Source organism: Apis florea, unplaced genomic scaffold (assembly GCF_048593485.1).
Source record: "Apis florea isolate Af1SG1 unplaced genomic scaffold, ASM4859348v1 contig_2350_pilon, whole genome shotgun sequence".
NCBI lineage: Eukaryota > Metazoa > Arthropoda > Insecta > Hymenoptera > Apidae > Apis > Apis florea.
Window position 1 is genome coordinate 3364703 of NW_028256565.1, and position 16253 is coordinate 3380955.

The window sequence follows — 16253 nt, forward strand, 5'->3', positions numbered from 1 at the left end:
ATTTAAATCGTAGATTGTCAAACAAATTTCTCGAAAGTCATGGAAAAAAGTCATACATATTTTTATAGGGACGTTTGTTTGAAGAAAGGTTGGGAGACACTGGTTTAAATCATAGATCTTGTTCATAGTCTCCGCCCCGATTATCCGGAACATTCTTCCAGGGGATAATCTCGACGTCTAGCTGTGACTAAGCTCGATTCTGGTTCACTAGTTCCCACATTGGTTGACCAATTCCTCGAAAACACTTTTTTTTAAAAGCATAGCGATGCCATGATGGAAACACGGAACCTGGATCGCGCGGTTTCGCGGTGTTCGTTGGAATTTTCGGTCGTCACCGGCTTACCACTGACATCATTGTCTGGAATTAGAGGTTAACACCTGCTGGACACGATGACATCCTTCGGTGAAAAAAAAAAAAAAAAGAAAAAATCACCGTCACGATGATAATCGTTTGCACCGTTTATGGCCTACGCGTGGATCGCGACCGTTTCTCTTTAAACGTTAGTCATTAACCTTGAAGGGATTTCCATCCCGCATGCTCGATTAAATCATCCGCGAGGCGTTCCAAAGGACCGACAGCCTCGCTATTCGTTGAAAAAAAAAAAAAAAGGAAAAGAAAACGATCCGAGAATTCGAGAAATCGGATCGTGACCGTAGAAGATATCTTGGCTTTAATATAATAAATTTTAAGAATTTGTTTTTAAAATGTCAACAAACAGGAGGATGAGCTAAGTCTTTTACGATTATTACTTAAAATTTAATTATCCTTGTTTTTCTTTGTGCCCATAATCGATTGAAATCAAGTTTTTAATACCAAGAAATTATTACGCGTGTCGAACGTTTCCTTGTAACATGACTACGACGATTCGAATGTTCTCGGTGAATAAAGAGTTTACTAATCGTCCCTAATATGCGATTTTGGATTTTCCCAAATCTGATGATTCCACTGTGTGTATAACTTTGAAAATAGGGATCCTATCCCCATAATGCGATATTGCGAGAATAAGAGAACCGCAAAACAATCGTCGATTCAGATACATATTTTATTTTATTCTTTTATGACATTGAATCGTCTATTCAATTTTTCGAAATAAGGACCAATAGAAAGTTTAAACACATAGTATTGATAAATCGAACAGTTTTATTCCAAAATTGAACGCGGCGATTTCGATTGTAGATCTTGCATTTATAACACTATTTCCGGCTTTTTGGCGCAAGTCGATCGTGACTTGATGGTCGAGAGCCACGAGCAGGGGAATTTCATAAGTGCATACTAAGCAAGGGAACGCGATAAGTGATAAAATTAGACGGGAGAGGTTTCGCTGGGCGCAAACTTGCGTAAGAGTATTCGTCGATGTGTGGTACCAGCGAGTGCAAATCCCGTGAATCATTGTAGTATTCGAAAGACGCATAATGCCTCGATTTATTTTTGCTCCACGGCAAAAGTCAACCTTTGATCTTTTGTTCACCGAGGGGCCCCCCTCGACCGACGTTCGACTTTCTTCAACCGTCCAATATTCGCTGGCCGAGCCGTGGTCCCTATAAATAAACGCGGACAGAAATTAGAAATTTGATTTTCGTAACGCGTGTACCGATTCTGATTATGCGGGAAAGGGCACGGGACAAGATTTCGTTCTTTTCTTATTTTTCCTCCTTGGAACTTCCAAGGAATGAAAGGAGAACGATTGTAAAGGCAAATCTATGAATCATGGCGTCCGATCTTGACGAGCGTCGTGAAAATTCAATTCTATTCAATTCTATTCAAATCTCGTTTTATTCTTGAATTACATCTTTCCGTTCTCCTATTCCGAAGGAGACCAAGACTCGTAGACGCGATATCGATAAAAAGAACGCTGGTGTCACCGCGTGAGAAGGAGGTGAGACACGGAGGACCCTACTTTCTTATTCTAATCTCGCAAAGTTTAAACCTTTTAAACTTTCTTTTGTAAACCGAGCCGATTTATCGATGCTTCGACAATTAACTCGCGCGTTACGTTATGTATTTACGAGTAAATCGCGCGACAAGGTCGTCATAGGACGCCACGAAGCATTGCGTGCCGCTACGACGAAATGCACGAAGCCCCGCGAAACTAGGAAGAAACGTGGAAAAGGACGCGGCGATCCGTTCACCGCGAGCTAAACAAGGACGAACATATAATACACAGCAGCGATTCGTTCGTGTGCCTTCGTCTGCAAATCGTGTACGTCACGAAGCAGCCGGCCAATCAGCGTCAAGTCGGATGACTCATCCAGTCGAGCCTCATGTAAACTCTCTCGTGCCGCTTAGCCACCAGTCTCCCGCCAACAAGCAAAAGGGCAAGCGCCACTTTTGCCACGTATCTATCCCTGTTTCATCGTGAACGCATAAACACAGTTTTGTCGTGGTATCGTGTTGCCTTTGGAAAACGTTGACATTGTTAAAACTTTACATCGTTTGGATAACCTCGATCAGAAGGTTGACGATCGTCGAACGACAGGGAGACACCACAACTCTCTCTCTTGTAATCATCGCTTTGCGTAACACGACGCCGAAAGTTTCGTTGAGTGTGATCAAACACCGGGAACTCTTGTTCTTTATTGTTGTGCGCGTGTGTGTCAAATGGTGAGGTGAGAGTCGTCTGGGAATCGTGGAGAAAATCTCACGCAGTTCAAACATGAGAATCAAGAAGGAAGCACCGTGCCTCGTGTTGAGACTAGTTCCTCTGGAGAATCTCGAGCCGTGGGGTAAGAATCTTTCTCTCTCCGTTTGTCTTCTTTACGTTTTCGATAATATGAGTCATTGGAAGCTTGGTGCGCGTGATCTCTATGCCCCTCGATCTCTCGAAGACTGAACTTTGTGTCTCGTTAGTAGGTTGGACCATTCGATTGATCCATATTTTTATTAGTAAATTCATTCGTCTTTTAAGCGATTTAAAAAATTCTATTTCTCTTTTTCCTTAACCTGATGAAAGAATAATAAAAACCATATTCTCGATATCTAAAAATTACTCAAGAGATGTTTATCAAGATATCAAATTTTTTGTATGTATTTGTACGTATTGTTCGATATTATAATATATATATATATATATTAAATTGTTATTTTAAGATCGAACATTTCATCTTTTATCAAATTTCTTGAAAAATAAAATCAAGCAAAATTAACCGTTAATTCGATTCGTTTAAATTACGTTCACAAGTACTTTGTTTATCTTTGATTGTATTTACACTCTTGACTGATGTCATTGGTAGCACACCTTAATTATACATTTTACATTTTATTATCCATGTTGTATTTAGTCATTTAATTCTCAACGTCATTCGAAAACTATGATCGAAGGTATTTCTAAAACATCCACAGCGGCGGGAGAATACAAAGTCGAACGTGGCACGCGGGTAAATACAATCTCTTATGCGGATGACTCAGGCTTTGGTATCCTTTAGATTTAGGCGTAATGCGTACTCGATGACTCGTTCGTGTTATAATCGCGGATAGAATGGAATCACGGATTCTTCCGAGACGTTATATTGAAACAATTTTTCGTTTTGCTGAATCTTTTTGCGTTAAATCACATCGCAGATAAACCTATTTCATAACAATATTTTTTTTTTTTTTTTTTTTTTTACTCTTGCTGATTGATAACGCATTCTTTCGCAAATTCCAAAGGAGAAAACATTTTTCTCTTTTATAAATCAATTATTAAGAGAAGAAGTAGGATATAAAGGAAAAAAAGATTGGAATCCCATGAAACATACTTACATGGTGGACAACGAAGTGCATCGTTGCGATGGAATGTGGGTCACTTCATTTAGGTCATTACAACAATCAACTTGTACGAGGTTCATTGCTCTCGTTTTGCAACTGCCGCAAAAATATCATTCTTCTCTTACTAGATTAATCTGTACGGTCAGCATTATCTTTCGAACTTGTCGAACATTCGTATCGATTTCTTCATTACCGGCATTCCTTGACAGTTCTTTGATCATTAGTCATCCATTCCATTTCTGAGAAATATCCATTCGTAACAATTATGCAACGTTGATTAAGAAAGAACGTTTTTTTTTTTTTTCAATGTACAGACACATTAACGTTCCTAAAGTAAATCGAGATATCCCGAATTAAAACGAGAAGCACGCGTCAGCGCATAAAATCACGCGTGCCAGCCGCGGTTGAAAATCAGGCCAATACCCCACGAAAGAACACACGTATCCCCTTTTCTTAATAATTGTGACACATTAAGCGTAATTACCGTTCAACCGTCGTGAGGAGCGCGCGCGTATCGGGTATCGCGATGGTAAAACATGAACTCGTGATGTCACGCGTTGTGTCACGTACTATGGCGAATGTTTTACCATATAACGTGACCACGCGGCGATAGATCGCGCTTAAAGTTGCGATTTCCTTTGAAAACTAGTCCTTGGCGTAGGATGTCCCGCGGGTGTCGATAGACGGCGCAGTTGTGCCACTTTGTTAAGGATATGTGGATCGTGTAACGAGTTTTCGCCGCGTTTACATAGCCGTCTAGATTCGAAAACCGTTACGTGCGTTTTGAATGATCGCAGGGAGTTGTTGAGAAACCGACTACGAAACGATAAAACTATATAATGTAAATAAGCATATGTTGTACACTCGTGTTGTCGATACGCGTTCCTCAGACTTGTCCAACGCTATATTTACGATTTCCGGCAGACAATCTTAAGACTAGGTCACGGAATTGCATTATGTCTACTTATACGCCAAGAGAGTATTGATAATGCGTCGCTCGCATCTCAAAATCTTAATTCTTGTTCATCTCATTTTAATATCAAATCGAACAGTTTAGCTTCTCGAATTCGTTTGCGATTCGATTGATTAGATTAGAACGTCGAATCAATGCTCGAATTAATGCGCGTAACTTAAACATCCATCCTCATTATCCGAGTAAAATGATAATAGAGAGAAAAGTATTATGAATTAAAGCGATAAATTGAATTAAATCCGGAAGCAGGGAGAGGCCACCCCTCCTCTCAATCTCGTTCCCCCGAACGAGAAGGAAGTTTCGTTGCGGCGACTGCGGAATAATCATCGGCCGCGACAACAGTAGCCGGCACACGGGGTTAGCGGCCGTGGCGGTGCGGCGGCAGGGGGCGAAAAGAGTGACTCATCGTTGAGCCAGGCCAGGCCTTACGAGCTGCAGGTCAGGAGAGGAAGACACTTTTAGCCCACATTTCTTCCTTGCCCCCCTTCTTCGCCGTTCTTCGACTGGTGTGTTCCTTTATTTTTACCCCAGCCGTTTATTCGCGGTTCCTCGTTTCCTATCTCGCTTCCTCCTCTCCTGTTTTTCCTCGTTCGTCTATTCTGCTTCCCAGACACGCGTCGTTCCCGAGGATTGCTACGCGTTGGCCGACGCCGAGTGTCTTAATGGGTTTCGAGGATGGTTGTCGAGGGTCTTTTAGAACGATATAATTAATATCTGTACAAAAAAATATATATATATACATATATATAAATATTAAATATTTTATATAAATATATAAAATAGAAGTATTGCGAGTGAGGGTATTTCAAAGAAAATTCCAAAAATATCTAAGCGGTTTAGCAACTTCCGGGGTATTAGGAGTTTATTTTGCATCCCTATGCTTTCTCGAGTCGGCGTTTCTTAAGACTGGGAAGACTTTCAAGATCGAAAATTCATAATGCAACGTTAGTAGGGCTTCCTTAGAACTACACACCAGATTATGAGATTGTGAATATTTTTTTTAAAGTTTTAAAAATGTGTTAAATTTATCAAGAAAGCCTGAGGACATTCGAGAGTTCCTCGATGTGTTCTGATAGCTAGCGGCTATGACGGGGTAACAGGTTTAGATACAGCACACGGAAGTATGGCGAACCTGCTACGCGAACGGTTTATTAGCTGGTCGCGTTTCTCGAGAAATCGCTGTGTACACAATTCCAGGATACACACAATTCGGGCCAACTGAATCACTACGTTGTGCCTCGTGGGCAAAAAACGCGAATAAGGAACATCTTTGTTACACGTTCCTTTTGTAGTAGAATCCGTGGAATTTTTTTATCTTACTTAAGACATGATATTATTTTTACAGCTGGTTTAAAATCGATAATTTTCTCATATAAAAAGACAATTTCTCCACTTTTCTTCATTTATCCTATTTTTTTTTCTTCAGAATTATCATAAATTCTATCATCTATCTAAACTATAAAAAAAATAAGTATAGATAGAAAATACTTTAAAAGATTATTAGCATTAAATATTTCTGATATGTAACCAAGTTATAGTTAAAGATCACAGGATCGAACGGACACCACCTGCTCCCGGTTCACTGTATCGGTATTTTCAAAGTAACTCGATGCTTCCCCTGAGACCAGTTCCCACGACCCTGTTCTCTCGTTAGGCTTCCAGACCAACTCTCGACGCCCCAAAATCAAAACCGCTCCTAACCGATCCTTTTCGATTACTTTCAGGTGGACACAAGGAGTTCCACAGGCGGCACAGGGACCTCTGCGAGGACACGCTTCTCCCAACAGTCGGAGCAGGTCCGTCCACTGTCGGTAGTTGTTCCAGTCCAGGACCAGGGTGTCCAGTATTAAGTCTGTCCGGACCACCGACTCCACAACCCGCAGACATCGATAGTCACCCAGCCTCGAGAGTTCTACCGTTCCTCTACCTTGGAAATGGCAGGGACGCGGCCGATTTGCAACTTCTTCGCGCGTTAGGCGCAACCAGAGTCCTCAATGTCACTTCACAGCTGCCTGGATATCACGAGGAGAGGGGTATCACGTATAGACAGATCCCTGCCTCGGATTCTGGCCACCAAAACCTTAAGCAGTACTTCGAGGAGGCGTTCGACTTCATTGGTGAGTCTCCATTCTTGATACGATAGAATTTATGGAGGAATAGTTGGAATTTATCTACCGTCGATAACAGTGGACAAACTTTTTCGAGAGGTAACCGTTCGGTTTGAGTAATAACGACGAAATGGTTATAAGAATGAGAAGATTCTAGATAATTCTAAGAGCATTTCTCGTTTGATCGTTATTGCTATCTAATGGATCGGGGATACCTATTAGGCATAGAGAAAACGTATATACTTCTCCAGTAACGGGATCACGTTTATAAAATGAAAATTCTCGGATTATTCTTGAATTCTGTTACAAATGCATGTAGCCTGCATTTCAGACTTTGATAAATTGATTTTTGCACAAGGAAACAGCAAATTCTTATAAAATCTCTCTGCCGTTTTTATGTTTCTCTCGCGTGTTTAAGAACCAGGAAAAATATGTTGATTCAACTACGCGATCAATGGAACGAGATTCTATTCATTAAACAACGGGAACACCATTCGAATAGGTGACGCACAAATAAGTAGTTTGCAGCGTACAATGTTGACATTGAACGAATGAACGTGGTAGCCTCCATTGACGCTCTCGAACCTGTTGCGTGCGATTCAACGAAAATACACAAGGATCGTCGGTTAGGGTAAATTGGTCTAATTGCATTGACAGTGCAAAATGTCGGTCGGTTATAACGTGATATTCGAGTGAGGCTGCGTTTAATTCACCGTGAGAGGGAGGATGAGGAGAGCGTTCACAAAGAGATGTTGGCCTCTGTCGATGAGTAATTCTTTCGACTGACTGGGTGTGTCCTCGGGCAATGATCGTCATTGCCGTTTGCATCCAATCTCATCCGCAAGTAGTACAACGTTCAAAGGTTGTTCCTTGTCGCTCGATTAGCGATCGATCATTTTCCATGATTCTCGTCAGAAAAGTCGAAGAAAATATGATGATTTAATTTAGTCATGAGAAAATAAAATGAACGTTCTGTACAATTTTCTAAATGTTTTTAATTTTTTGATGAATCGTAAAATCTTATAGAAAATGTAAGATTATAATTATAAAACGAACTTCCTGAATCGTAAATCAAACAAAGTACAGGGATCTCCTAACGGTCTGGATTTCGAGCGTCCTTTATTTCCCTTCATGGGAACCAAGGACTCGATCCTTTGTGAAGGACACCGGTTAAACTTTCCATCTAACCTGGCTGCTTATTTTAAATCCTGAACCCAACCGAAGAATACGTTATAAAATTTCGTTTGTAACCCCTAATTAAACTAAGGAATAAATTAAAATTACAGTTAAGATAATATAATTATAACATGCGAGAGGTCATAAAATTGAGCATTGTTCCCGATGTTTCTCTTCAATTATACGTGCCCATTCATTCTACACGCTCTATTGATCGCTAAACATTTAAAAAATCTTACCACTGGTGCCTGAGTTGGATTTTTTCATATCCGATGCTTATTCAAATAATTGCTTCTACTTTCAAATTCTTAAAAATTTTTAATCAAACCATTTGCATCGCCATAAAAATAGAAGCAATTTTTAACATATACAGAGACATCTCGCGTCTAAATGGAAAAACACGCGGGATATTATATATCCATATCTCGCGATGAGACGCCAAAGGGCTAACCTCTCAACGCCTCAAGTGCACATGTTTTACATACCAAACATCCGTTTTATAAAAGATTTCCCATACCGTATCTACGCATCAATTATACGATGGAATATCTATTGTATCTGTACAAACTCCCCTTATTCTTTACCCCTACAGAATTTCGTATAATCCACTCGTCGAAAGTTTTTAATATTCGAAAACACATAACCTAAAACGTAATATATATATATATATATAGAAATTCCAAATAGCCTAAAGTCGACTCGGGGAAAAAAAGGGGGTTCGAATCATCGTCGCTTTGTGTGCGTCCTTCATCGTCCAAGAGGCGGTTTAACGGTCAACGCACCAAGGTGCCCTTCATTTCACGCAACAGTCCCTACGGTGTTGGTCGGTTGGCCAGGTACAGCATTCCACCAGTTGCGCACATTCGGTAGGGCCTTCCTTGCGCGCGCATACACACACACGCGCGCGATCAAGGATCGTCTCGCGTTACGCACACGTTCACGCGCATGGAGCAGAATGCGGTGCAGTAAACACACGGGGAGACGAGAGGCCGACACTGGGGCACCATGAAGGGGATATTCACGGGTGTGTGCATTCGTTAGTGCGGGCTCGCGCGCGCGCCAGTGACTCATGGTTTCATGAATGGAAGCCTTTCGTCTTCTAGTCCTCGCATATACGGTGAATGGTCCACCGGAAACGGCTGGTTACACCCTGTTTCCGTTACACCAAACTGCGCCGCGTTGACGAGGGAAAAACGGGCGAGCGTGCCACGATCACGAGCCTCGTTCGGGGCAATTTTGCATCCTTCGGTTCCTGCGGATGGGGCAAGCTTTTCGAAGCTGTATTAAAATAAAATACGAAACGTGTTTATTTGTTGTCGAAGATTATTGGATAATGTTATTGGTGAATGATTAACGAAGCGGTTATTCGGAAGTAGTAGCAAGTAGATTTATGAAACTTTTGAATTTTCGAAAATTGAGAAAAAAATTGAGAAAAATAAATATGATGTGTTAAACGAGTAGAAGGTTATATTTATCATCATACATTCATCGTGCGCAGTTAGAATTCCGTAAACGTTTAATCTCATAGAATTGCGCAGGAAGCAGTTGTAATTCGCTTCGTTCACGGAACATGATACCACCGCCGTTAATTTTAACCGTTCAGGGAACGGAGCGTTTTAAGCAAGAAAGAAAATAGAACGAAAATAAAAAGGCAACAAGTAACGCCGTATTTCCCGGAACACGGTATCATTTTCGACATCGCGGCCGACAGGTGTCCAGACTTTCGGTGTACACATGCGCCTTCTGTTACCAAAATACGCCCCCCCCCCTCCCTCTCCCCTCCCTACTTCATAACTTCCTTCTCCAACCTTTTTCCCCTTTCTTTCTTCTCAATTTTAATTCAACAGTCTCAACTCTTTCGTCTCTTCCTTCCACCCTTCGCAGCTCTAATTTTCTTCCTCTCGACCTCCCCCCTCCCCCCTCCTCCCTCCTGTTGGACTCTCATTTTTCTTCCTTTATCTATAACTCTCCCTTCTCACAATCCCCCCTCCTCTCTTCCCCAACAATTTTCTCCCGCTTTCTCCGTCTCCGTCCGACCATTCGTCACCCGTGACTCATAGCAGATGCCAGCTCGCGAGTCCACAACACGCTGCAGGCGTGTACGCGTAACGTTTAGGGGCCGATGCACCCCTCCCCTCCCCCAATGTCTCGACTAACGTTTACCCAAACTACTTCTATTACGTGACCCCCCTCAATTCGTGGCCAGATAAGATTAGTCGCGCTGCTTATCGCCGTTTAGCGCGGATTAGCGATTAATCGACGCCTTCGGGGTACGTGTTTTGTAGGGTGTTTCAAGCGAAACAACACCTATCCCTTTGTGCCGCCTGTCTCTGGTAATTTGTTCTGGTGCACGATGGTAAATTAACGTGTACGTGAAGTTGGTATTAGACCAATTGATTGAAATGAAGTGAAGAGAAAGGGAACAGTGGATTTCTACTCGTTAATGCTAAATGTAATTATTTCACGCTGTAAAGTGTTAATGTATTCGTATGATCTTTTAGAGGTCAATTTTAAAAGCATGAAAATTAGTATACAAAAATGTCAGTCTATGCTTATTTGTAATTATTATATAAGCAAATTAAGTTAGATGAAGCGATATATGACAGAGATAGAGCTGATCTCGCTTCATCTGATACGAAGTTAAGCTGTTTATAACTTGATAAATATTTACTCGATTTTACTTTTTTTTTTTTTTTTTTTTTTTGCTTATTTTCGCTTTTAGAATTTATTCTTCAAAGTTATTAACACGAATGTATTAACACCTTGCGTATAATTCTTCAATCATGTCGATATTATCGTGACAAAGATTCTTTATAAAACGATCTTCGATTCGTTTAATAATTCTCAATTCCTTTTGTTCCATAGATGTCGTGAAATCTGCATGCGTGTGCACTTGCATCGGCTTTCATGTCCCCTCTCTTTTCTACGTCAAATCGAGTACAAGTAACGTCGCATAAGATACGGGCCCGTGTCGCCATGACTCATTGGCGATACGATAGCCTTCCCTATATTACGTAATCGAATCGCCTGTTTGGCGGCTGGTTTCGTTTTGCTGTTTTACAGCACGATCTCGACTGTCATTCGGCCGAGTTGCACGGACCTCCGATGGATTATTGCTCTTAAATCGACTTCTAGAAATTCAAATGATGTAGAAAATCTTAGTTCCTTCGGTTTCTAGATCCATTTCTCTCTTTCACGCAGTTCGAATTTCATTGAGTACTAAAGTAGATGGATAAAATTGTGGAATAGATCTGTCTTTTTTAAAAAACAAATTAAAGATAATATTTAAGAAAGAGAAAGGTTTAATAAGCATGTTATCGATACGAAAAGAAAAATTAAATACATAGTATATCCATTTATCTATGTCGTTGTCAGAGGACAAACATAAGTTCGTATAATAAGAGTTCATGGTCAGATAAGTAGATTCAATCGACATTGGAATTTAGTTTCAATGAGGCCACTAACAAAAATTTCGTTCCAATAAATATAAACGATACAAAATGTTTTAAAATATATAACGTTGTCCGATACATACATCCTAATATGTATATACACCCAAGATTGAATTTTTATTTCGAAATATGAAAACGATAAAATTATAACCTTTTAACCTCTTTAATAAAAGTAATTAATAACAATCTTTTCTTTTTATACAGAGGAAGCCCGAAAAGCCGGAAGCAGCGTGTTAGTGCATTGTCAAGCGGGAGTATCGCGCAGTGCGACAATCGCAATCGCGTATATAATGCGACACAAGGGCCTGTCCATGGTGGAGGCCTACAAATTGGTGAAGAACGCGCGACCTATTATCAGTCCTAATCTCAACTTCATGGGACAATTGTTAGAGCTCGAGCAAGGTTTAAGGGCATCAGGTGGCGTGACGGCTGCTCCCGAGGAGCCAAAAAGCTGTCACCAATGTCGCTGGTCTCATCAGCAAAATAGCGAGGAAGTTACTTCCGGTTGCAGCGTCTGAGTCGAGCGAAATCACCAGGCGAGGATCACCCGATTCTCTCGGATGACAATCGGGTTCCAGCAGAAGATCGAAAAGAAAAGAGCAGAAGAGCCCACGCGCGGTTCGCAAGGCTGTCTCGATGTTTCGTGTCCAAGGACGCGATCGAAAGACACAATCTACACATATCCTACACGTATATTATCCATTAAACGAACCGAAGTCGTCGTTCTTCCTGTTTCATACACAAAACACACACAGCATACACACGTGCGAAGAACTCGAATAACATAACCTTGCTACACGTGCCTTGGCGATCGGCCCTAGTAAACGGGAAAGGCTGATTTACAGAGAGACACTTTTATTTCTATTCTATCGAATAACTTATTCAGTGGTAAAGAACGTTCTGAGTGAGAGAGAACGCGTCGTTGACTTGTGAATAACGAAGAAAGAGATGCAAATGCGGATAAGTCGTAACATATGTGCATCCTCCATCTTGGAACTTCGAAAACCAACAGGATGATGGCGCCTGTTAACACTTGAGTGCGCATGAATTTCTTCCTGTGTACATACAACGACGCGAGCTCCTCTCTATGTTGCGAATTATTTATGCGTTCAAAGGAGAGGGGAAAAAAGAGGGACGCGGCGCTAGTTACGGAAGCTTCGTGCAATCGTCATGAAGAAAGGTTTGGTGTACTTACGCGACAGTGTTCCGTAGTTTTATTAGTACAAAATATAACGTGGTAAGAGGCGCGTATGTTCGAAGGAAATTATAAATATTTTTTTTTTTTTTTTTTTTTGTTTCTTGCGTAGTAAGTTACAGTAGAAAGAGTATGTATATTTGATTTTAACATGATGATACACGGTGTTCCACTTTTCTTGAAAAGATCTACGCGTTTGTAATTTAGAAAGTGAATTTTATTCGTTTAATTTTTGTTCTTTTTATATGTGTATATTTTTTTTTTTTTAAGTGTCAAGCGTCCACGTCTAATTTGGCCACAATTTTTTTCTTTCGAGTGAGTTGAATACTATCGATTAATTATCTTGTATTTAGGGACACTGCTTCTTCGAAACCGTCGTTGCGAACAAAGAAGCATCGAATAAGAATATAGAAGTGAATAATTGCACTTGAGGAAGTCTTGCGAAATTTTTTTTTTTTCTTTTTGCCATCTAAAGGCGCGCGCGCAAGTGGACAGTTACAAGGTGGGATAAATGTACGTCAATTGAGATCAATAATAATTATGTTTGCGTTTTTGCCTTTTGCCTATTTGTATCTCTATATTCGTAATGTTACATTATTCGATAGCGAAGTGGTATATATTTGATAAAATAATATATCATTAACTGGAATTAGCTTAACCACGAGCTCCGTAGCATTTAAGGATCTGGTTGAGATCCAACCATCGTGATCTAGTCGTTTGTTGGAATGTAACTGATAATGATGTTGACGATATGTAAGGTATGAAAGAGAGAACGAAAGAGAGAGTTCAAATACCCCCGCCAACTAATTAGAATAATTAGTAAAAGCTATAACTCGAGGGACGAAAATATTTCGATTTTAAAAATTAAGATGCCAAACACGGATTTTTAGTTCAACGGATTCAACGAGTTTCAAACTTCGGGGGTTAAAGTCGTGTGTAATAGCCAAAATTATTATCATCTTTCGATCTTGAAGTGTACATAAACAATAAATATTATCTCACGGGGAAAAATATAACCATGAATTAATATTTTAAACCAGTTCTGATCAGTTTAATGAACATCTTTGTATCGCAAGAAAATTGTCTCCATTGATCCTTTATTCGAATTAAATCGCTTGCACGATACAAATATGATTGCGAATGTAAAACCTAACCTTGTCACTCTGTTTATGTCTGTTATTCTTTCGCAATGTTTCACTGATAATAATCCGAATAATGAGGAAAATAATGTGAATATGATTTATCTCGTTTCATATTCATGTTGTACAAAATATGATCGTTCGATTATTTTTCATCTAATCGGCTCGTTTTCAAAATTCTTTGATATCGATGTGCGTGCGGTCTCAGACGAATTGTGCCGCACGAAGGGAAATTTTTCGATTAAGAATTTGATCTGTTAGCGTTAGAAGTATTATGGAAATAGAAAAGTGTCTTTTCCTCGCGTGGCACGATTCATTCGTAACGCGTGTATATCTAGCTTTTTTAATCGCTTCTATCTTAAACCGCAATGGATGATTCTTATTCGTAATCGAGAAACAACGAGTGTAATCGTCATAAATGGAAAAAGAAAAAAAAAAAAAAGAATCGTGCACGTAGTTCGCTTCGAATATCGTCGAAATACCTCGAGCAACGGCCTAAATGGGACGTTGATTAAACGTAAAGATGAATAAAAAATAAACAAAAACGTGTGCGAAATAACTGTACGACACGACAATCGCCGCTGTTAAATCAAACCGAGCAGCTGTTCAAAAAAAAAAAAAAAAAGGAAGAAAAAAGTCGCTTAAACCGATATGCCTTTCTACGTTAGAGAGACTCAAACTGTTGACAATAAAAGCTCGACAAGAGAAAAAGAGACCTGGTGTGCGTGAAAGAAATATAGATCACGTCATGCATACATGTTCACGTTATATCTATATGTGTGTGCGTGTGCGCGCGCGTATGTGTGTGTGTATGTGTGTGTGTGTGTGTGTGTACAACATAACGAGACAGAGAGCAAGTTCCTTCAGATTCTTCAATTCTCTCGAGGAAACGGTACATATCAAAGAGATGTCGCCTTCTATTTTTTTTTTCTTTTTTTTTTTTTTTTGTTTCTTGTAGATCGCGAAGAATGTCACATTTGAAGGGAACAATTTATGTTCGCATATTCTCCTATATAATAGTTGGGCCGTGACGCTTCGCGTAGACCTTGTAAAAAGTGTTAGCGAATAGTGTTGTAAATATTCAGCGTGCAAAGACAGGCGATCACGAATAGAATCGCGTGAAACGAGAAGGGAGGGAGGGGGGTGGGGGAGAAAAAAGGAAAGAAACCGATCGTGTAATAAATGAAAAAGAGAACTATATTCGATAGAAATAAAAGGGCAGAGAGCTACGAACCTGTAGTACCTGTTGCGTCACGAGGATGTACGATATGTATGTAGTGTTTACCGAGTTGTGGAAGAGCTTTAACAATAAAATGTATATCGACCTGTACGATAAACGATTGTCGTTGCCGTATAACGATAAAAATAGCATTTGGTGTAATTTTGTATTGGAACTGGTAAAAGCAGAATCATAAGATTGGTAAATGGTTGTGTCGCATTGCGATTGTCCATTGCACGCGAAAATAACCTGAAAGATGAAACTACTACTAAACGCCATGTGGTCCAATAAGTTCCTAAGATCATCTTACCGTTCGAATTTTGAATGATGCTTTGACCAATTCTATTTTATATTAATCTTCTAAATTACTTAATGATGTATATCATTGTTCGATGTATACCTTTATTGCTAATGTCTTTCTACATTGGTATGCACACGTTAAAGTTTGCGTATTATCACATCTTGGGATGGGGTAGATGCTGCACCAAGTTGGTCGACAATTTTTTTTTTTTTTTTGCGGAAACGTTGCCGTACGATCGAATACCTTTTTCGTTTTTCAATGTACAGTTAAATGTAACGTAAAGTAATTGTGCATACGCGAGGACAACTATTGTATCATATCAAAATTTAGTTATTTTATGAATAAAAGTATAAACCGTATATTTTTTTTTGCTCAATTCTTTTTTTTTCTTCTAATAATCACAATATCTTGTTTATTATTTATCTTGTCTTTTGTGAAATTCAAGTGATAGAAATAATATAACGCATGAGTGTCATATTTTATTAAATTCAAAAATAAAGGAAAAGAAAGAATTTCATATCATAGATGAAATTTCAAAGAATAATTTTTGAATATATGAAATTAGATGTGTACAAGATATATATTTTTATATATATTGATATGATATAATTTATTAAAATTTTTAATCAATTAGATTAAGTAAAAAATTCAATAAAGTTAATTAGAAATCAGGATTGCCTCTTGAATATATTTTGTTATGGACAAGAAAAGGACAGAGATATAATAAAAATATTGAAATCAGCGCCATCTTCAGAGTGGCGCAAATGAAATTCATAAAAAAAGAAGAATTGATTTTAAGTGCCATCTTTTGAACATTTAAAACATTTCTTTAAAATAGATAGAATAAGAATTGATAATCAATCCCATCTCTTGAGTGCTTTTAGAATCATAAATAATATTTTTGGTATTCCAGAGATGGCGCTCATTGTTCATTTTTTAGTTTAT

General features: G+C 39.3%; 1 protein-coding gene across 1 annotated transcript in view; it reads left to right on the forward strand.

Moving 5' to 3' along the window:
• The window catches only part of LOC116415442 (uncharacterized), a 79193-nt gene extending 63526 nt beyond the window's left edge, over positions 1-15667 (forward strand). Inside the window, exons 7-8 of the mRNA XM_086904593.1 lie at positions 6443-6835; positions 11659-15667. Coding sequence (XP_086760719.1) covers positions 6443-6835; positions 11659-11972 — 707 coding nt within the window. The 3' untranslated portion in view covers positions 11973-15667. The remainder of the gene's footprint in view (positions 1-6442; positions 6836-11658) is intronic.
• Positions 15668-16253: the final 586 nt, after the last annotated feature.